The sequence below is a fragment of the Pleurotus ostreatus genome, assembly GCF_014466165.1.
Source record: "Pleurotus ostreatus strain PC9 chromosome Unknown scaffold_1, whole genome shotgun sequence".
In the NCBI taxonomy this organism is placed as follows: Eukaryota; Fungi; Basidiomycota; class Agaricomycetes; order Agaricales; family Pleurotaceae; genus Pleurotus; species Pleurotus ostreatus.
The window spans coordinates 2,866,059-2,885,898 of record NW_023503156.1 but is presented as its reverse complement, the minus strand read 5'-3'; the positions used below and the strand labels follow the sequence as shown (position 1 = coordinate 2,885,898).

Here is a 19,840-nt window from a genome sequence, read left to right as displayed (position 1 = left end):
ACCCCACAAGTAGGAGCGAGACTAGAATAGGTGCTAATATGATATAGGGTACAAATTAATGACACCGAGGCATTCAAAATCCTCCCATACGCTGCTTCTTCGCTTGCTTCTTCTTCGCAGTCGAAGGCCGTCCACCATACGGACCTGGCTCAACCTGGGTACTGGCCATTACTTCTTCTTGAGTGTACTGACTCTCCTCCGGCCCAGCAGGCTGACTTGTACTTGTAGCCTGAAATGCAGGGGCCTGCGAGAAGCTCCCGAAAGTCATTCTGGTACGCATACTAAGTTCGGGCTGCTTTTTTATCGTCGGAATAAGGGATTTCGCGGGAATGACTGTTGGTGGTCGCTGTGATTGCGAAGGCAGTTTAGACGCTTCGGTTGGTTTGCTCGAGGGTTCCTCGATACTCCGTAGCAGAGTCAACTGAGGAGATGAATCGTCGTAAGGATCGTGGTAGATATATTCGTGGGGATTGGCACCGACGTCCCATTCCTTGAGCAAAAGTCGCACACCAAGAGGGGTGTGATCTTCTTCAGGACTCTCTTCACCCTTTTCACCGAGAAAAGGTTTAAGGTAGCCATATTCGACAGGGGGTGGTTCCCCACCCAGCGTCAACGCTTGTGTCGCGCGAGACATTGTTTCGAACGGGGTGGTCGACATCGGCTTTGGGGCAAATGGTTGGGCAGAGAATACATCTGAACCGAGTCTCAGATCGACGATGAGTTTCTGCCGGGCTTCCTGCTCCTTTTGAATCGCAGCATAGGTCCTTTCAGGATGATGTTTGAGGTCATATCGATGAAACTGGCCATCTAATAACGAGACGTCGGTCTCAGCCTCGATGCTCAGAGCTCTGAAAGTGTTGGCAAGGCTATAGTGCCACTTAGCGTCTCTTGCTATAGAAGTAGTTGGCAAAAGATCTTGGGATAGAGCTCGATACCCGCTTGAGGATGTGATAGGACTTTGGGTGAAAAAGTCAGCACGAGAGCTTTGAGCAGGTTCGTCGCCAGTGCGGAAAGCGATATCGTAACTGTTACTGTAAGTATCAAGACTTGGAATAGCGCACAAAAGCCACTTACACCGTCAACATATGTTCCACAGGCTCAGCTGACTCCTGCCAAAATGAGGGCATCCTTTCAACGATATCGGCGACACCCGTCCGTGTCTTTTGTACGTCAGCCGCTTCGGCAGCAAAATGATCTTGAAACATAACTTGAAGGTGTCCAAGTTCATTTATAACGCGTTCGCAATTTAGGATAAAAATCACCTTTGTACGTTTCACGCAAATTCACCACACTCTTGTCGTGGGCGCCCAATGGACCAGGGTCAGAACGGAGTAAACGGGATTGGACGTCGAGTGCAGCGACATCGTCCCTCCATCGCACCTTGGGTGAGGACATCTCCGAGTCATGATCGCCATCTTGAACGTCCAGATTTACATCGACACGATACAGGGCACCGCTATGAGACAGCCGAAACAGACTAGTTCCCTTCCCACTGTCTTGATATGGATGGTTGAGAAATAGTTGGCCGGAATACGGCACGCCATGAGTACCGTCCGAAGCCAAGCAATATGGGCGGCGATTCACCTGTATACGCTGGTCTTTTGAGCGACCTACGTCGTAGACAGTCACTAAAGAGGTATTCTGGGATAAGAGAAAGGTATAGGGTTCTACAGTTATGGTTGGGGCCGTGAATTCAAAAGGTCAAACCGAATGAAATACTTACGTCCTTGCATAGCTACAGTTTGCGTAGAGAGGGTTCGGTCGTACTGCCGACCATGTTTATACGCCAGCAGCGGTCGTCTTCCCGGAAACCGGGTGTCAAGCCATACAAGCTCTTTGGTAGTGACAAGTCGAATGATGTTGTCGGAAGAAACGGCTTCTATCGACGTGATCAATTCATCCTTCTGATCAAGATTGAAGCATTGTGCTGGATTAAAGGAAGACTGCTAATGAGGTCAACTACAAGTCTAAATCCTAATTGACAAGCTTACACGCAAGTCTACAGCATCAACTGTTTTGGACGAAGCTCGGTATAAGGCATTAGAGTCGATACCCCTTGAGAGCCTCCAGAACAACTCAGTTGGTGACCGAGTCGCCTGTGGCGGATTAACCGACGTATCTGCACTGTAACATCTTCAGTATAAGTTCCTAAACGAAAAGCATGTACTTACAAATTCTCCAGTCTCGACCGATCGTTGAATTGCTGGGTTCCGTCACTAGAAGAACAATAATATCTGGATACTTTGTTGGAAAGGGCAATGACGATTGGGTTACTCACATCCTTCGATTCTCCAAGAGACTCCATCTGAAGATAGCACCGAGATCGTTGACTATACATACATCGCCCGAGGAAGGGTGTAAATTAATATCTGTGACTGAACGGCGAGCTGTTGATGATGTAGGAATGGATGCCAGTTCCTCCAATGACATGACAGAGGAAGAGTGGGTAGCGTTGTTGGGGATTACGTGGAACAAGGTCGTTGATCCATATGTGCGAACAGCTAGAAAAGAACCTACAAGGAGATCTGAGCGTCACCCTCAGTCTACTACAGGGGACTCACCAAGATTACTCGTAGACGCAGCAATCTGCTGGATAGGCGTATCAAATGATCGAATGGGGCTTGCGGTGGGAGTAAAGACTAAATTACTGTCTTCGGAAATTATGAAGGGTGAGATATCTACATGCGCGTCAGTTATAGAGTGCAACAGCACACAGGCGACAAAATAATGCATACTCAGGTTAGTATTCAGTTCTCCCATAGGAAAGGCCAGGAAAGCAGGTACATGATGGGAGCCTGAAGGCTGAGAAAACGAGGCAAGTATGTCCATCTTGTATGGATCTAATTCCGCGTATCCTCGTAGATGTACTGCGTCTTTAGTGACTTCTTCTCGAATCACTTCGCTTGTAATCTCTACATCGGGAAGATATGTACGTAGAAAATGCGCCTGGCAATGAGAATAAGTAATGGATGCCTCGACAGGCATATATATAGCTTACGCCCTGTTCTGCCCTCTCCTTGATAGTAGTAGGAGGTATTTGGATAGCAGGGGGACGTGTGGCGGGGAAGATGATTTGTGTGTCCTGTGCGCGTACGATGGGCCCTGCGTTTCCTCAATGATTTAATTTTTTGGTCCATTATACTGAGCGCACCGTTAGGTTTGGATGCTACAAGCGAATCCCACTTGAACTTGCCCTGGTGCTCAATTAATGTAACGGCATTGGTCGCGCCGCCTTCTATGTAAGGATAATCTCGAGGCGGCGGGGCCTTGCTCTTTCCTGCGCGACCCGAGACGACTCTTGTAGTTCTGTTATCGGTGGGCCAGTTATCCATCCCATTTGAATGAAGATATAGCAGTCGAGATCGAGGTCAATGACAAGATTATTTTCGAAGTCCGGTCCAACTGCCTGAAGAGCATCCCGAAATTATAAGCGCCCATAGTCACTTTCCCGCAACTCCCCCAAGTCTTTTACAACATGTTGAGGGTTTGGTCCCTGCCCCAACGCCCGCCGCAGCTTCATTGCTTGAAGCGCATACACAGCTCAGCAGTAAAAAACGCGTCTGCTGCGACAGAATCCTCATCTTCCACCGCTTCCGAACCCGCTGCCAAATGGACACCTAACTCAATCCGAACTGGCCTCATCGCCCGAAAACGCGGTATGGCAGCGCTGTGGAACGATCAAGGAGTACGAGAGCCTGTAACTGTGCTACAGGTACGCGTGTGCGCTTATATACTTGTCTATTTACTTAGCCGTTTGATGTCCTAGCTCGAAAACTGCCAGGTGACCGCAAATGTGCGAACTGTGCGACGGAATCACACCGAATACCACGCCGTCCAAGTTGCTGCCACCGACAAGCCCCACAAGACGACTACGAACCAGATGCTAGGTCATTTCCGGAAGGCCGGGGTCCCCCCAAAGCAAATAGTGAAAGAGTTCCCTGTGACGCCTGATGCTCATGTTCCAGTCGGTGAGTACCTTCATAGCTATACAGTTACATTGGATGAACGTGAATGTGGATATAGGCACCACTCTATCTGCTGTCCACTTTGTACCCGGTCAATTCGTTGATGTCGTAGCCAACTCGTATGTGACTCGGCCTAGTGCATGGTATTCTTTGGTCTCAGTATTTTGGTCTTTCTAGTCTCGGGAAGGGTTTCCAGGGTGGGATGAAACGTTGGGGCTTCAAGGGATTGCGAGCTAGTCATGGTGTTTCCATCTCACATCGTTCTTCTGGGTCCACAGGTGCTCACCAGGTCGGTACACCCATCTCTAGAGGCAATCCTCCCTTGACGTTACTTTCAATAGGATCCTGGACGCGTCTGGCCTGGTAAGAAAATGGCCGGTCGTATGGGTGGTGGCCGGATAACGACACAAAACCTCCCTGTGCTGCGTATCGACACGAACCTCAACCTAATCTTCGTGCGAGGGGCCGTCCCTGGGGCAGACAACGCTCATGTCCTCGTGCGGGATGCTAAGAAGAAAGTGGTAGCATTGGCCAGCCATAATCAAGCCAAAGGATTGTATGAGAAAGTCCTGCCTACCGGCGTAGACGACCTTCCCTTCCCTGCCGGCACCGTCGAAATGGCGAAGTCGCTACCTACCATCATCGAGGCTCCAGCATACAGACGTAGCCCATTTATCCCCCAAGAGTAGATAGATACTTACAGTATCAGTTATTCGACGTTGATTTGTATCTGGCTCGGGAGTGTGAGAACATGGTTTCATTGGAGCGTCGTGATTTACCTCCGCTCACCAAGATGCATTACACATACACCATTGACTCAAGATGCACACGCTGCAACGATTGAGACATCTTGGGGACCACTACGCTAGAACTTCCAGTTTGCTCCTCTCTTGATTCATGCGGTCGTCTACTTCTCGGCCAGGTGGCCGTCAAACACCGCAAACCAATGTCAACGACAGGCTGCACACCCTAAGGCTCGTATGCTCGTTTGATCATTTCAAGTGCGCTATATTGATGTCAATTGAAGGGGTGAACAGTATAGACACGCTCAGAACCTCAACAAGGCCCGAGCCAACATTGCATCCACCAACGCAACTTCGCATCGTAGTCCCACAACAGGAACACTCCCGACGGATTACACTCTCATCCTACCACCTCCATTATCCACTTTCTTCGTGACTGATACGCCTATCGCCGAGTCTAGTAGCACTCGCCAGGAACCACGTAAGAAACCTCCAAAGCCTACATGGGCGGGGCCAACTCCGCCGAGAAGCTGGGTGCTGACGAGCTCTAAAGATGAACACGATACTCCAGAGTGGCGGTCCAATGCCCTTTCGCTCGTAATGCCTTCTGCTGGCTGTGCCCTCCAGGATGGAGTCCCCCCGTTAACTTTGATATGCCTACGTGCTCTTCGAAGCCTTCCTACTTCGGGATTTGTTGAAGAAATCATATCATATCTCCCCTCGCATCTTCGTTGCCAGATGATCAGAGACAGCGCCGTGTACTCCCCCCTTTCCGACGCACAGCTATATCCCCTACTCGAGCCAAACGGGTGCGTCAACGGTGAGTTCGTCGTTGTCGGCCCTCAGGCTACGATGCACGAAACGCACTTCCGTGACATCAGCAAACCTTCCATGGACGTTGACGAGCCTGATGAAGCACCAGCTTGGGACTCTCCATCTCATGATGCCTCCCAGGAAACACTTCAGATGCTCGCCATCATCTCTGCCCGCCTCTCCGTCTCAACTATGCTTACACTGCCGCCCACACTCAGTCATCTCGCCCTGGTTCATCTCCCTTCCCCTCTCCCTATACATCGCCTGCCACTGCTGTGCCCTCTCATAGTTGTCCTTGATCTGTCTTACAACGGGTGGCTGGGGTATAGATCGTCGGGCGAGGGTGTGTTTCATAATCCAGAAGGAATACAGATGCTGGAACGTGTTGATTGGAAGAAGTGGCAGCATCTGAAGGTACTGGGTTTAAGAGGTTGCGTGAGGTCGGAAAGCATATTAGCGGCTGTAAACAAAGGACGATGGGACGACGTCGAAACTATGTGGTAACAATACATCTGCTTTATAGTGTACAAGTCCCTCCGAGAAACTATTGGATAACACAAAGAATGGCTAAAGGCATACTACACACATGACGATAGTGGGTCATGTTTTGACGTCAAGAAATGTTTTGAGATCAAGAGAAGGTACTACCGTAGTCTGGAAAACGCCGACTTGAGAGTCCGCTTCAGCAATGGGAAAGCGACATACCTCTTGCTTGGCCTTTGATTCCTCGACATCGGGCAGGATGAGGCGTAGCCATGGGGGTCGGCTAGATGAAGGTACCTTGACCCGATTTTCATATAACTTATCAGTTAGAGCCATTGTATATCTAGTATACAGCTCAAGGCGCGAGACAGGCGGGGAACCGCAACTATCTGTGTGATAAGGATATGTGTGAGTAAACCAAACATAGGACTATAAGTAGAGTACACACGGAGAATTGCAGCGTTAACTTGGTCTGCAGTGGCTTCTCGGCGTTCTTGCGAAAGATATCTCGCCTCTGGGCTTCTCTCTGGCACCTTGTAGATCAGCAGACTCCCGACATGCCCAAGTTCCTCCATGTATTCTGCTCTGTCATCAGGATTAGGAAGCATGTGAGCGTACGCGTAGAGCTTCTGGCCACGCTTAAGCAGAGCTTCTTGATGGGGCGAGTCGACATCATCTGTGGATGAGAAGAGATAATCCTGGGGATTGGAAGAGAGGGGAGGCAAAACCGCGTCTGACGTCGAAGATGGCGATGGTGGATACACGAGGGGAACAGTGCGACAAGCTTCAATAAACGCAAGAATGCGAAGATTGAGAGTAATGTGTGCTGGGTTCACGGATGTGGTGGCGACATACTCGACTTTTCCAGAGACTGTTCTGGCTTGGTAAAGCGACGTGTCCGTGCTGTTGCTGGTGTCCAATACAGAGGGGAAATGTTGCTCGATGAGATGTATTGCTTCTTCTACCTGACCTGAAAGTATCTTGTTGCGAACCTCTGTGCCGAATATAAGCAGGGATATTGGACACTGCGATGAGTAATACCTTCGCGCATTTGAATGCTCTTTAATGACTGCTCCAAGCGCACATCCTTGGTGTCGGCCTCGATACTTGTGTGTGCAGAGTGCATGATTTCGTCCCCATCAGCATCGATGTGCTTAACGGCGGTATCTTGGGCGAACGCCTGAGCTGTCTTTGAGTAGCACTTGTGGCTGAGGTATTCGAGCACGAGGCTATGCTGCGAAAGAAATGCCCTCGCCTCAGTAAAAAAGAAAGCAATAACGTAAATATCACTTGCGAGGTGATGAGGAGCGGATTCCAGGGGGAGAACTCGCTCTCCCAGTGCATTGTCTGTGGATGTCATATTGCGAACAGCCGTTGAAGAGGCGTTTCGTAAGGGAGGCTCTGCCTGCCTCCGTTGTGTGATTTGGAGTAATGTCACGTGTCCACATAAATACAAATTGACATAGAACCCGAACAACACTGGAGAAGACGATGCCGACATTGAGAGTAGATATTTATCATGGACATGGAGATGAGCTCAGTGATAGGCTTCTTTCAAGAACTCCAGCGCTTGACAAAGACGCGGTCAATACGCCCCTGACTAGCTCCTGAGCCAGTCACGGGAGTATTGAGCGCGATCACGTCGATCACTGTTCAGGATCGCGGATTATCAAGTTGTCTGATTGTGACCATGGATATGTCAGATCCAACCATCGAAGGCCCTCCTGCACCCATTCGTCGCCCACCTCAATGGAACACATGGCTAGATGAATACACCAAAAGACGACACGTGTCATACGTTGCTTTACATCAACTAATGGAAGGGATCACGAGTGATGAGTTTCAAGCATTGAGAGTGAGTTTCGTATGATCCTTATGAATGTTCGCGATTATATATATTATATATGACGTCTTTCTAGGATTTTACTGTTAAAAATATCAGGATTATGACATCTGGGAGATCTGCAGCGACACTCAGCAATACAGAATGGCGCCAGCTCAAGGAGAAGGTAGATACCATTACATGTAGTGCTTGAGCTGATTTGGGACTAACCTAACCAATTAATGGGAAGATCATTAAAGAGTTTCCAAAGATGTCCCACTACGAAGGCACATGGCCTATCAGAGCCATTGTGGCCAAGTATGTAGTGTATCGCCGCAATCAACATAGTATAACGAAGGAGAACGCAACACAGAAGGTTATACAGGTATGCTCCTAGTCACAACTGATTACAGCGAATGAAACACTTTACTTTTTGTGCTATAGACGAAGAAAAAGTGGAGATATGTTTACTACATTGGGAAGCCGCTTCCTCGAAAAGCACTCGAATGCCTGACTCCTAATGTGTGTATCCCGATTAATGCGTCCCGTTCGTATGCCAAACGATGATTCGGTGACTTACTGTTGATGCTCAGGAGGCTTCCCTGATGACCCCTACACCCAAAATCATCTCGACCCAACCCCCACCGTCCACTTTTGGTTCTGTGCACGGTGGACCTTCGTCAAGCCGCTTGATACCTGTCGTGGACATGGAGTCCTTCTCAGCCGAAGACCTCCTTCGCTTCCGGCCACGAAAAATGCAATGCATCAAGTGCGCCCATCTTGCGCCGCTAAGCGAACAAGCAAAATCCCAGGGGCTCTTCACCAAATACATCTCTACCATATATCAAACGTTCGACTATGCGGAGGATACCCTGACCAAGATAGGGATTATTGATGATTACACCCTAGCCCTCCTGCTACAGCTGCCCGAAGATGATAGGCGACGAATGTTTACAACATCTGCATATTGCAATGTTGTTGATGGAATCGAGATTTCAAGGCATATAAATACGCTGAAATACGGAATGCTGATTGAAAGCCGTCCATCAAGGCCCCCAGCCTCCTCCGCCTCTTTCGTGAGTGGGCACATAGGTTCTCCCCCGTCGTCACTAATTTAAGAACAATAGAGTTACAGCCAGAATCGAACATCTACTTTCGGCGCTCATCCTCCAGCTAGTTACCCATCGTACAGCTCTTCATCCGATGTAAGTGGCGTTTAATATACCCACTTTCTGCTTGAGCACCGCACTCATTTCTTGTTACTAATACATAGGCAGATACCATATCATTCACGATGAAATGCAATGCTTGCGATTTCCAACCACGAGTCACCCCATCTTCGCCGGCGCTGGGGGCATTTCTTACCGCGAAGGGGCTGCAGTCCCTACTCCCAGTATTCACAGAGTGGGCAATCTTCACGGACGACCGATTCGACATGCTTAGATACTCGTGGAGCGAGGCTGATCGAGCAGCGCTATTCAATGATGACAGGTACATAAAACTGACCGAGTTCCACCGCTTCGCTTTGATGATGGCATTCCGCCAACGCGACTGAACGAAGAACTGTATATCAAAATCCATGTACCACCAGCATCGCTCCCGGATTACTTCTTGTACTGCACCATCTTGTCCCACATCATGCATCAGAGGAACCTGTATCTTGTTACGTTCGCAAGCTGTATTTCGATCTACCATACATTTCTCACGCATCCGACCACAATGAGTTGTAGAGAGTAATTGCCAAAGGTGACTGTATTGAAACAAGAGAGGAATGCAGTATTGTATAAGCAAATGATTAGAGTGATCGATTACAAGTCGTCGTCTTCTTCGGGAAGGGGGATAGCCTCGGCCTGTAAACCGAGCCATGAGGATCGAGATCAATATGAGTAGGGGAACTGCTTACTTGGGCCAGCTCTTGCTTGTATCGCTCCATGAGGGCACCATCGACCTCAACTTCGGCGGGGGCGAGAGCGGGGGCGGCAACGAAGTCGAGAGATGGGTTACTTCACGTTTCATCAGCAATTAGATCGTCTATTAGTAGCATTGTAATATCATACCCGACGAGTTTTCGCGCAAGCCAGAGGAAAGGTTTCTCGAAGTTGTAGTTCGACTTCGCCGAAATCTCGAAGTACTGCAAGTTCTTCTTGCGGTGGAAAGTAACTTGGCCGGTCTTCACTTTTCGCTCCTACAATGGAAGAAGATGCAGATATCAGGATCAAAGGCGTATGATGGCAATCGATCGCAATGCAAGTAACGTACCTTCACGTCAACCTTGTTACCGCACAGGACAATGGGGATGTTTTCGCAGACGCGCTCGAGGTCACGATGCCAATTGGGCACGTTCTTGTATGTGATCCGGGATGTGACATCAAACATGATGATGCCGCATTGGCCTTGGATGTAGTAGCCATCTCGCAATCCACCGAACTTCTCCTGCCCAGCGGTATCCCAAACGTTGAAGCAGATGGTGCCGAAGTTGGTGGAGAAGGTGAGAGGGTGAACCTCCACTCCGAGGGTGGCTAATATGCAAAATTGCCGTCAAGATGAGCACACGATGATTGTTGGAGACTGCGACGCGATGGTGCACTGATCACATCGAATACATACCAATGTACTTCTTTTCGAATTCACCAGTCAAGTGGCGCTGCACAGAACACGATATCAGACTACGATCTCTTCGAACCTGGGAACGAGCGCGCTCACCTTGACGAAGGTCGTCTTGCCGGTTCCACCGTCACCGACTGTTCAAGATCGCATCCCATCGCGAGGTCGGGTTGAAGAATTCCAAATGAACGAGCAAGTCACGTTAAATTTTGAAAGGAATCGAGCATCGATGAGAAGGCGAAATTTTGCGCGCGTGTGAGATGGAGACAAAGGCAGAAGAGCTGAGGAACGCACCGAGAACGAGCTTGAAAGTGGGGATTGAAGCGGTCTCAGCCATGATATGCGTTGATTCTACAGACGATCGTGAGATGAAGAGAAAAGTGAGAAGGTAAGAGTTTGCAGGAAAGTTGAAGACCGATAAGGTTTGTTTGTATCACAAGCCCATCTGTGACTCTTATGGCCGTTACCGAATTCGACCAGGGCTGTTAGATTATCTCACCATCTTCCTTGTACCACGCTTCGACGACGTTATGAAAGGACTTTTTCATGACAAAGTTACGCAACAAACACTCCTCGTTCGAGTCTTCGCATCGATTGCCGTTGCCACCAGTTCGTACACTAACATTTGTGCCTTGGGAGTCTAGTCAGCAGGAAACGCAGATGATTACACATAGCGTCCTGCTCCATATGAGAATGTTTGGATGCCGAACTCTCAGTCAACTCTGCCGAAGTCATTCTGGAGAGCTGGGGGGCTTGTGAATGAAAACTACTTAGGAAACATAACAGTAGAAGGCATGGATACGTTTTACCAACAATGGTCTTGCTGAATTACTGACTTTTGCACGCCATGCGCCTGCCTGCTCTTCGTCAGCATTGGGGAGGATGCAATTCGGCTTGCTCGGCACGGTTCGCGGGGACTGAATAGTGTACGGTTGCCTCAGGCTCCGGGAAAAAAGTCTCATAATGAGAGGTGATGATGCCAGTGTGGATGCTATTTAGGACTCGAGCAAGCGATCCGTTCAGCCGTGCCTCACTGTTGTCGTTTCTTCGAAGCTGCCGCATTCGCCAGCTCTTTCCTCCCGACCACGACCAAGGCTGATGTCCCCCTCAGTCCATGCCCCTGACGCTGCCTCCACTGACCCCCCGCACGACCATACACAAAGAGAGGAACCCGCAAAGGCGAAGCATGGCTCAACATGGAAGAATGATGAAACCCATGTCCTCCCACAGAATAGATTGCCCATTGTACGCGTTTTCCGATTGTTCCAAGGAATATGCTGGGTTGACCGAACATGCTAGGTGTTCGCCGGCTTAATGGCGACAGTATTTCTTGCCGCGATGGATCAGGTATCATCTGCTGGAATGCATCAGGGATTTTCCGTACTAAATAGGGCTTAGACGATCGTCGCGACAGCACTACCGACCATTGTTTCCGACCTCGGAGGAGGGAGTAATTACAGTTGGGTGGGAAGGTAATGTCAACTCCCCTCTCCTACCATGATGTATTCCCCTGACGAGTCATCTCGATCTGCTAGCTCATATCTACTCGCTGCAGCGGCCCTTAGTCCTTTATACGGAAAGCTCTCGGATTTGATAGGTGAGGACGGCAATTTGTTTGGCCCACTCAATGTCCTCAACCGGACTGTTACCCAGGCCGCAAGCCCGTGTTGTACTCGTCCATCATCGTGTTTCTGGTACGTGTTTCTTGTTATCTAGCTAGCTGTCTTTAAACTTTGGCCTTGCTGCAGATCGGCTCTGCTTTATGCGGAGCGGCGCAGAATCTAGTCTGGCTGATCGTTTGTCGTGCCGTTCAAGGTATCGGCGGCGGAGGTATCATCCAACTGGTGTGTATCATTTCTATTTCGGTATCGTTAAGGTTACACGTCTTCCAGGTCAATATCACCATCAGCGACATCGTACCGCTACAGGAGTTCGTTCATCTCCCTTCATTACATCTCCCTAACTAACTTCCATGAAGTCGTGGCAAATACGGGGGGCTCATCGGTGCCACCTGGGGAATTGCATCGGTAGTCGGCCCTCTCTTAGGCGGTGTGCGTATGTTCCTGCTTGAATCATTCATACAACCCTGACGTTTGCAATTCAGGCTTTTACGGATCATGTTTCTTGGAGATGGTAAGGAACTGCGCCTCAGCTGACCCACGACACGGTTACTAACCAATTTCTTGGGTCCCCTCAGGTGCTTCTGGATTAATCTGTGAGTACCTGCATAGTCACGCTTTGGCGGCCGACAGTTGACGACCTGCAGGCCTACTGGAGGCGTGGCGATCGCAATCCTTTTCATCTTCCTGAATCTCAACCCTACGCAAGGACGCACATTAAAACAACATGCCCGCGAGTTTGATTTCATTGGGCTTGGGCTCATGATAGGTGGCGTCGTGTGTCTTCTCATTGGCTTCAACGCCAGTGAGACGGATTGTACGTCCCAACTGTGTACAGTACAGGAGGGGTATCTCATTACTTTTTATAGGGTCCTCTGCAGAAACTATTGCATTACTCACCGTTGGATGTGTGCTCCTGGTCTCCGCTGCTATTAACGAGCTCTTCACCAAGCGTTCACCGATCGTGCCACCGCGTCTCTTTCAGGTAACGCATGTCCCTATCTCCTGTCATCCCTTTCGCTTACTCCTATCATTTCCCTTGCTTACAGACTCGTACAACGGGGGTGCTTCTCGTCTCTGTATTCCTCCATGCCATAGCATTTTTCAGCGGTGCGAATTTCGGAATTTCCGCGTCTTCTTCCATCTGAGGCCTGATCGTATTCTTCCGTTCAGGGGCCTACTACCTTCCCGTCTACTTCCAAATCCTGGGTTCTTCTGCCACAATGGCCGGCGTGAGGTATGCCGTTGTTCCCACCCGAAGGTGAACTTCTGACTTACTGCTGCTTTGTTCCGTCGGAAAAAAAAGAATGCTGCCGTTCTCCCTGGGAGCTGCTTTGTTCTCCGCTATAGCGGGAATCATCGTCTCTCGCACGGGCGACTGGCGCACGATGTTGTGGACTGGTTGGGCAGTATTCACTCTCGGCCAAGGGTTAATGATCATGCTGGGATCCAATTCAAACACGTACGTCCGCCCCACAAGTATTGCAATAGCTGTCTGAACTCTGAACTCGCTATTTTAGCGCAGAGCAGGTGCTGTACCCGTTCATAGCTGCTGCCGGTCTCGGGTCTCTATTCCAGGTGAGCATCGCCTGTCCACTGCGATCCAGGTTTCTACTACTTTGCTAACGCTCGTCCAGACACCATTGATCGGTCTCCAGGCTGCTATGCCTATCAGGGACATGGCCACTAGTACAGCGACGTTCGGTTTTATCAGGTATAGCATCACCGTTCATTGCTCGACTGCTCACTGTAATTAACCTGGCAATCCTAGGACCATGGGCGGTACTGTGGGCGTCTCGGTGGGACAAGCCATATTCTCCTCCGTAAGCGACAATGTCTTCATTCCGAAACGCAACAGCACTGAGTACTAAGCGCCTCGTTGTATAGACCCTACGAAAGCGATTAGCACGGATCCCCAACTTGGAGCTGGACACCTCCCCTGCGGCGCTTAGTGAAAGCGTTAGGCATTTGACGAGCATACCTGTGCGTTACTGCGTCCTTGCGTCACTTACATCTCGGAAGTAGACGCCTGCAATTGCAATCGGGATCTGACCTTCCCCTTCTGTTCATATGAAATTAGGATCCTTCGGTGCGCAGCCAAGTGATACATGCATATGCACGGTCGATCAGCGAGATTTGGCTATCAATGACCCCGATAGTTGGCGCTGGGTTTGTGATGGGTGCGTTGATCCATTTCTGGTCGGAATGTAGACTCATATACACTTTGTATAGTCCTGATCGTGCGGCATTACACGCTGAAACGGACGATTGTGAAGGGTGGGCAGGAGAAAGCGCCCGAGCCGGAGAAAATAGGAGAAGGCTCTGACCGGACCTTGGAGAAAGAGCGGGATCTGGAGAAGGGAGAAAGAGGAACGGAGGATGGCAGGTCAGATCAAGCATCACATCAACAAGCAACTAGAGATAGCCGCGAGACAACGGTAGACCGGAACGAAAATGGGCAGGTTTTAACGACTTGAAGACACCCCACGCATGAAGCACGACGAAGTTTTTCGGATTCTTGGGAAAGAATAGGAATAGATCGTATATTATTATCAGTTAGTCTGCTTTGCTTTCACACTTTATTTCCTTCTCGCCATACTATATACGCAATCGAAGGGACAGCTTCTGGACGTTCAGGACTTCAGATTGCTAAACTTGTCAGTTGGACCTGACTTCTCCTGAGAGTAATTGAGCGATCGTCATCTTGGGCACGCGCCGCCGTTTGCTCGTGGAAACTGCTCGAGGGGTATTGAGTTCTGTGTGAACCTGTGGCCTTCGATTAGCATTCGAGCACCAGATGCGTTCGGGTTCGGAGGGCGAGGGGCGCTTCTCTGTCGAGACATATTTAGACCGTTCCCAGCATGCATAGCTCGGGCTTTCACATCGGCGCAGCAAAAACAGTTCGGCCGCTTGTCGTGGATATAAGAATGCGCGCCAACGATCCACATATGCCGAGCACTACGTACTTTTTGATCTTCCAGAATCCTACAGGCCCGATAGTTGTGCGCTTGGTGACCTCGACACCCACGGCGATGGCAACGAGGCGAGGAGATGCACCAGTACCACTAGGTTCAGAAGTCGAAGCAGGACCTTCCCTGGGCCATAACAGGCTGGCCAGGAGCGCCTGGAACGGGTTAGAGTTCAAGATCAAGCGTAGTTTAGAGTAGTTTGTTGATAGCTGTGTCAGGTGATAGACGCGGCTGTGTCGTTAAAGTCGGCGCCTATCTTGACGCTGGGAGAAGGAATGCAGGTTGAAGCGCTGGGAGACAAAGAATAGCGGTCCAAGACAGAGGAGCTGAGCTGGTGGAATTGCTGGACAATATACAGACTGCAAGCGTCAAGCACTGGATCGACTGTGCAGAGAAAAGAACATATATATGATGGGAATTGACAGCGAGCCAGGGGTTTTCCGTAACCACGTGGTGGCGAACAGGGCCAAACGACCAGTACTTACCCATCCCTTCCCCTTACTTCCTTCGCCGCCCTGCCAATCTCCTCCATTCTTCCTGTATCCCCCGCGCAAAGATGCCTGCGACTGAACACCAAGTCCCGCCGCAAATCGACTCCCCGGCACAAGACCTGCTGCAGTCTCAAGTTAAAGTTTGCACAACGTGCCACTCCCTCGTTGAGTCTGCAGCAGTGCCTTCTCCGCCCGATTCCGCCACAGTATGCGCCCGATGTCGAGAGCACAACGCACCCTCCAGAAACGCCAATTATCTACCCGAGGGCCACGTTCATTGCATCGACCATGACGTACCAATATCGAGGCAAATCCCGACATCGACCCCCGAAGCCTTCGCCACGAGGCGCAGTCGGCTGGAGGTACCGACATACCAGGGAGATGTTATCATGGAGGCGCTCCGGCCAGACTCGGGGGTCCAAGCCGCACAAATCCAGCCTACCCCCTCACCCATTTTTGGCCATAAACACGCTCTGCAACCTCAGTTGTCTATTCAGACAGATGTGACTCCTAATCATGTTGACTCTTTCCCTATTCACACTACTGCTGTTTCCCACCAAGCCAACAACAGTCGTCGTTTGGACCGTCGCTCCTCTCTTCTCGATCCACTGGCAGACATAACTCGCATTCGTATGCGTTCGCGAACCCACCGATGCCTTTATCCCGGAGCTACCTTCCAAGGGACACAGAAAAGTGGCAGGAATAGTTATGATGTGAACGTCACTATTGTGGTGCGCACTTTGAGGTCCGTAGATTAACCTTTGTTTGAATTCTTGACTAGGACGTGGATTTCGCGTCGTCATTCCTATGCGGCTATCTTCGCATCAGAGGTCTTACCGACGATTGGCCCGAGCTTACCACTTACTTCGATGCGGAAATCATCGGTAACCGATATGGGTTCTTGACACGCAATTGGGGTGCTAATGAAACGGAGGACATGGTTCATTGGTCACGTTTCCCTGCATTCCGACAAGTCAAGAACGAGCTGCGTAAACCATATCTTACTATGGACGATAGGGATCGGGGTGCTGTCTTCATGCGTTGGAAGGAACGGTTTTTGGTGCCCGATCACAGAGTGCAAGATATCAACGGTGCGAGCTTTGCAGGTGCGTTGATCGCTTTACAGCTTTCGTATTCGCTTCATTCTCTCCCAGGTTTCTATTATGTCTGCGTTGATTTCAATCCCCCGGCCCAGACACCTTCTCGCTCACCACTTTCGCCGACACCCGAAGATGACATGATTCCGCTACCTCTCTGCAGCCCAACGGAGCCTCCCCGACGGACGCGCCGAAACTCGAGCGTACAAAGAAGCAACCGTTCACCTTCGGCCAGCCGTGAAGCACCGCTGGCCACCATGAGTGGCTTCTACTTCCACCAGAACTCAGAGCCGTATGTTAATTTTTTCTTCACCACTGCTATCTATCGTGACCTTTGGTTCCAGATACCAACAACTGTCCCTATCGCACGTCCCCGAGCGAACCTCCTCCAGTTTCGAATTCCGCTGAGCTTGAAAAGGACCCCACACGGAAACCCTGTAACATCATTCGCACCGGTAGTATTACCCCGCATACGCATACGCACCCTGCTCGTGGTACTATTGCCTGCATATCCCCCATCCCACCCCATTCCCCCTCATTCATTCAACCCACCGTGCATAATGCATAATGTGCCATTAGTCTCTTCCCAATGCCCATCGATGTCTTGTTACCCTAATAGCTTCCATTCTCATCTGCAATTTCGCTGTAATAACTACCATTCATTCTGATATACATGTGATTTTGGATTCTGAGTACTAAGAATGAACTATGCCCAGATCCATACCTCATGACCCCATGGTTCCCATATGACCTGTGAACCGCCTATCTCATACGCCCGGAGGCCATAGGAACGCTATACTTAAGCGTTGAATTCTGGCACTACATTAACTACGTACAGTCTTCCCGTCTTCTTTGTGCGCAAATGTCAAATAAAGAACCCCGCGTGGTCGTCATTGGCGCTGGGTAACCTTCTATCCGTTCTAGCCACAGGCAGATCACTCACCCACTGCTTGAACAGCCTAGCAGGCATCTCCACCGGCATCGCATTGAAACAGCAGTTGAACTTCAAGAACTTCACGGTTGACCTTGTTATTGGGCCGTACCGCCGTGCAATGTTGACCCCGCGTTTAGATCTATGAGAAAGCCAACAATGTCGGGGGAACTTGGAGGGTGAGCATATCTCTGAAGTCTCTGTCACTTATTCGCTTGACACGCGTTTTTGCAGGACAACACGTATCCCGTAGGTGCTTTTTTCTCCATTCACAGCCTTTTGTTCACGTCGCGTCGCGTAGGGATGTGGTTCAGATGTCGGTGCCCATTGGTACAGTCTCTCCACAGAGTTGAATCCATGGTGGCCCACCTATTACGTGGGGCAGCCAGCACTACAGGCCTACTGGGAGGGGCTCTTCCATAAACACGGTCTCGAGGCGCACACGCAATTCAACATCATTTACAAGAGTGCTGTCTGGGACGCGGATTTGCAGCAGTACCGTATCGTTTTGGAGGACGGCATCACTGGCGCGAAGATCGAGACTGAGGCTCAGGCCATCGTCTTTGCGATTGGCGGGTTTACGCGGGCCATGTATCCCCCTGAAATAGAGGGTCGGGACGCGTTCAAGGGGACTATCTGGCATTCGGCGGAGTGGAACCACGAGTATGATCTCAAGGGCAAACGTGTCGGGGTGGTTGGCAACGGCTGCTCAGTGTATGTTGAGTATCTATGTCTTACGCCTCGTCTGTGCTAATTGTCTGTCTAGGGCACAATTTCTTCCCAAGATTGCTGCAGATCCCTCTGTCGAGGTCGTCAATTTCTGCAGGACCCCTCAGTGGTATATCCCTCAGGTAACTCCCCAATTTCTATCACTCGTCCTACCTCCACTAACACATCTCGCGCAGGCAAACTTTAGGTACCCCGGCTTGGTGAAAGCGCTATTCGCCTATGTGCCTGGCGTGATGCGACTTTACAGGAACTTCCTTATGGCGAGGGTAAGTTCGATACACTGTGACATCGTTATTACACTCATTTCGATTCTTTGCATCTATAGGCGGATACAGGAGCTTTGGCCTTTCGTAAGGAGAATACTTTCGTGGTCAAGCAGGCCAGAAAGGTGTGTTATACGCAGATCGTTTTGTTGATGCAGCCATTCATCCCTGGGTCCTACATAGCGTTTTACCAAATACCTCAAATACAAGGTTCCTCAGGATATGATCGAGAAGCTAACACCTTCATATCGTTAGTATTTCTGAGCCCCGTTTCGAACCTTGTCTGACAAACACATCAACAAAATAGCTCCTGGATGCAAACGCATCATCGTCGACCCAGGTTATCTAGATGCCGTCCAGCAGCCCAACGTAACCTTGAACTGGGATGGTATTGATACAATTGTCGAGGAAGGCATCAAGACTAAGACTGGCGAAGTCATTGAGCTGGACGCCATCATTTTCGGCACTGGATATGTGATTGTACGTAGGGTGTCTAGAGCTCATACTGATTAATTGCTGATATGTCCTCCGTTGCACAGGAAATGGGAACCATGAACTTGGTCGGCCGCGACGGTAGAACTCTAGAAGGATATTACGCAGACCGTGGCGGCCCTACTGCCTACCTTGGTACCTGCATTCCCGGGTTTCCCAATGCATTCACCTTGCTAGGTTGGTTGCTATTTACTACCGCAACGTGTACCGTGACGAACTGACAGTTATCTAAGGACCCAATACGGCCACCGGGCATGCTTCCGTGATTTTTACTGAGGAAGCGCAGGTAAGGGGAACACACGCACGTACCAGCGCCGCTTGGCTTAACTATTCCACGCAGATAAACTTAGCCGTGCAATTGCTCAAGCCTGTTTTGGCAGGCAAGGCGAAGTCCTTCGAGGTAACCGACCAGGCCACAAACAAATACGATGACTGGTTGCAGCGCCGGCTTTCGACCTCTGTCTGGACGGACTGCCACTCGTACTACCACAAGAACCGCACGGAAACGAAGTCCAGGATCGTCGCTACCTTTCCCGGACCAGTGTCCTATTTCTGGTGGATGTTACGGAAGCCTGTGTGGGGAGACTACATCTCCGTCGGGGCTGAGCCATGGTTCAAGAGTATGCGAAGGAAGAAGTTATTGAGATTGGCTCTCTTTACTGCTCTGCTCGGACTCGCCGTCAGTCTCCGTCTCTTGCGCCCACAGTCTCTCCCACCGCGAGTTGCGGATGTTTGGGTTCAGGTTCTGAAGTTATTCTCCCAGTAATTTACTCCCGGTTATTTACAGTCTACATACTTGAGCTTGATACATGCTCCCAT

The 19,840-nt window shown here is 50.1% G+C and overlaps 9 protein-coding genes across 9 annotated transcripts; 6 read left to right on the top strand and 3 right to left on the bottom strand.

Moving 5' to 3' along the window:
• Positions 1-73: 73 nt before the first annotated feature.
• On the bottom strand, positions 74-3,332 carry PC9H_001055 (uncharacterized protein; the record flags this gene model as incomplete). Its single annotated transcript, XM_036770707.1, has 11 exons — positions 74-1,025; positions 1,075-1,207; positions 1,278-1,667; positions 1,724-1,943; positions 1,992-2,124; positions 2,172-2,216; positions 2,279-2,501; positions 2,562-2,678; positions 2,736-2,946; positions 2,999-3,111; positions 3,152-3,332. The coding sequence occupies 11 exons, from the start codon at positions 3,330-3,332 to the stop codon at positions 74-76; spliced, it is 2,718 nt and encodes a 905-aa protein (XP_036636552.1).
• A 143-nt stretch (positions 3,333-3,475) lies between these two features.
• Positions 3,476-4,654, top strand: MRPL9 (54S ribosomal protein L9, mitochondrial; the record flags this gene model as incomplete). The annotated part of the gene is made up of 5 exons (XM_036770706.1): positions 3,476-3,712; positions 3,782-3,968; positions 4,024-4,084; positions 4,143-4,254; positions 4,307-4,654. The coding sequence occupies 5 exons, from the start codon at positions 3,476-3,478 to the stop codon at positions 4,652-4,654; spliced, it is 945 nt and encodes a 314-aa protein (XP_036636551.1).
• A 208-nt stretch (positions 4,655-4,862) lies between these two features.
• On the top strand, positions 4,863-6,025 carry PC9H_001053 (uncharacterized protein; the record flags this gene model as incomplete). Its single annotated transcript, XM_036770705.1, has 2 exons — positions 4,863-4,966; positions 4,993-6,025. The coding sequence occupies 2 exons, from the start codon at positions 4,863-4,865 to the stop codon at positions 6,023-6,025; spliced, it is 1,137 nt and encodes a 378-aa protein (XP_036636550.1).
• A 96-nt stretch (positions 6,026-6,121) lies between these two features.
• On the bottom strand, positions 6,122-7,505 carry PC9H_001052 (uncharacterized protein; the record flags this gene model as incomplete). Its single annotated transcript, XM_036770704.1, has 4 exons — positions 6,122-6,175; positions 6,227-6,393; positions 6,453-6,998; positions 7,046-7,505. 4 exons carry the CDS (start codon positions 7,503-7,505, stop codon positions 6,122-6,124), a joined length of 1,227 nt encoding a protein of 408 aa, XP_036636549.1.
• Positions 7,506-7,694: 189 nt separating this feature from the next.
• On the top strand, positions 7,695-9,381 carry PC9H_001051 (uncharacterized protein; the record flags this gene model as incomplete). The annotated part of the gene is made up of 7 exons (XM_036770703.1): positions 7,695-7,859; positions 7,924-8,013; positions 8,077-8,211; positions 8,271-8,348; positions 8,420-8,902; positions 8,954-9,031; positions 9,100-9,381. The coding sequence occupies 7 exons, from the start codon at positions 7,695-7,697 to the stop codon at positions 9,379-9,381; spliced, it is 1,311 nt and encodes a 436-aa protein (XP_036636548.1).
• Positions 9,382-9,634: 253 nt separating this feature from the next.
• Positions 9,635-10,767, bottom strand: GSP1 (GTP-binding nuclear protein gsp1/Ran; the record flags this gene model as incomplete). Its single annotated transcript, XM_036770702.1, has 7 exons — positions 9,635-9,676; positions 9,730-9,829; positions 9,884-10,011; positions 10,086-10,345; positions 10,434-10,470; positions 10,530-10,567; positions 10,725-10,767. The coding sequence occupies 7 exons, from the start codon at positions 10,765-10,767 to the stop codon at positions 9,635-9,637; spliced, it is 648 nt and encodes a 215-aa protein (XP_036636547.1).
• Positions 10,768-11,528: 761 nt separating this feature from the next.
• PC9H_001049 (uncharacterized protein) lies at positions 11,529-14,526 on the top strand (the record flags this gene model as incomplete). Its single annotated transcript, XM_036770701.1, has 21 exons — positions 11,529-11,675; positions 11,730-11,777; positions 11,829-11,902; positions 11,966-12,027; positions 12,084-12,124; positions 12,179-12,274; positions 12,323-12,360; positions 12,409-12,481; positions 12,535-12,563; positions 12,628-12,645; positions 12,697-12,866; positions 12,919-13,034; positions 13,099-13,159; positions 13,223-13,286; positions 13,356-13,511; positions 13,570-13,627; positions 13,687-13,763; positions 13,821-13,872; positions 13,937-14,032; positions 14,130-14,229; positions 14,282-14,526. The coding sequence occupies 21 exons, from the start codon at positions 11,529-11,531 to the stop codon at positions 14,524-14,526; spliced, it is 1,821 nt and encodes a 606-aa protein (XP_036636546.1).
• A 1,048-nt stretch (positions 14,527-15,574) lies between these two features.
• Positions 15,575-17,014, top strand: PC9H_001048 (uncharacterized protein; the record flags this gene model as incomplete). The annotated part of the gene is made up of 4 exons (XM_036770700.1): positions 15,575-16,240; positions 16,291-16,615; positions 16,664-16,898; positions 16,951-17,014. The coding sequence occupies 4 exons, from the start codon at positions 15,575-15,577 to the stop codon at positions 17,012-17,014; spliced, it is 1,290 nt and encodes a 429-aa protein (XP_036636545.1).
• A 682-nt stretch (positions 17,015-17,696) lies between these two features.
• On the top strand, positions 17,697-19,787 carry PC9H_001047 (uncharacterized protein; the record flags this gene model as incomplete). The annotated part of the gene is made up of 10 exons (XM_036770699.1): positions 17,697-17,716; positions 17,874-18,251; positions 18,304-18,388; positions 18,443-18,532; positions 18,592-18,654; positions 18,713-18,779; positions 18,837-19,009; positions 19,069-19,198; positions 19,255-19,307; positions 19,362-19,787. The coding sequence occupies 10 exons, from the start codon at positions 17,697-17,699 to the stop codon at positions 19,785-19,787; spliced, it is 1,485 nt and encodes a 494-aa protein (XP_036636544.1).
• Between the last annotated feature and the right edge of the window lie 53 nt (positions 19,788-19,840).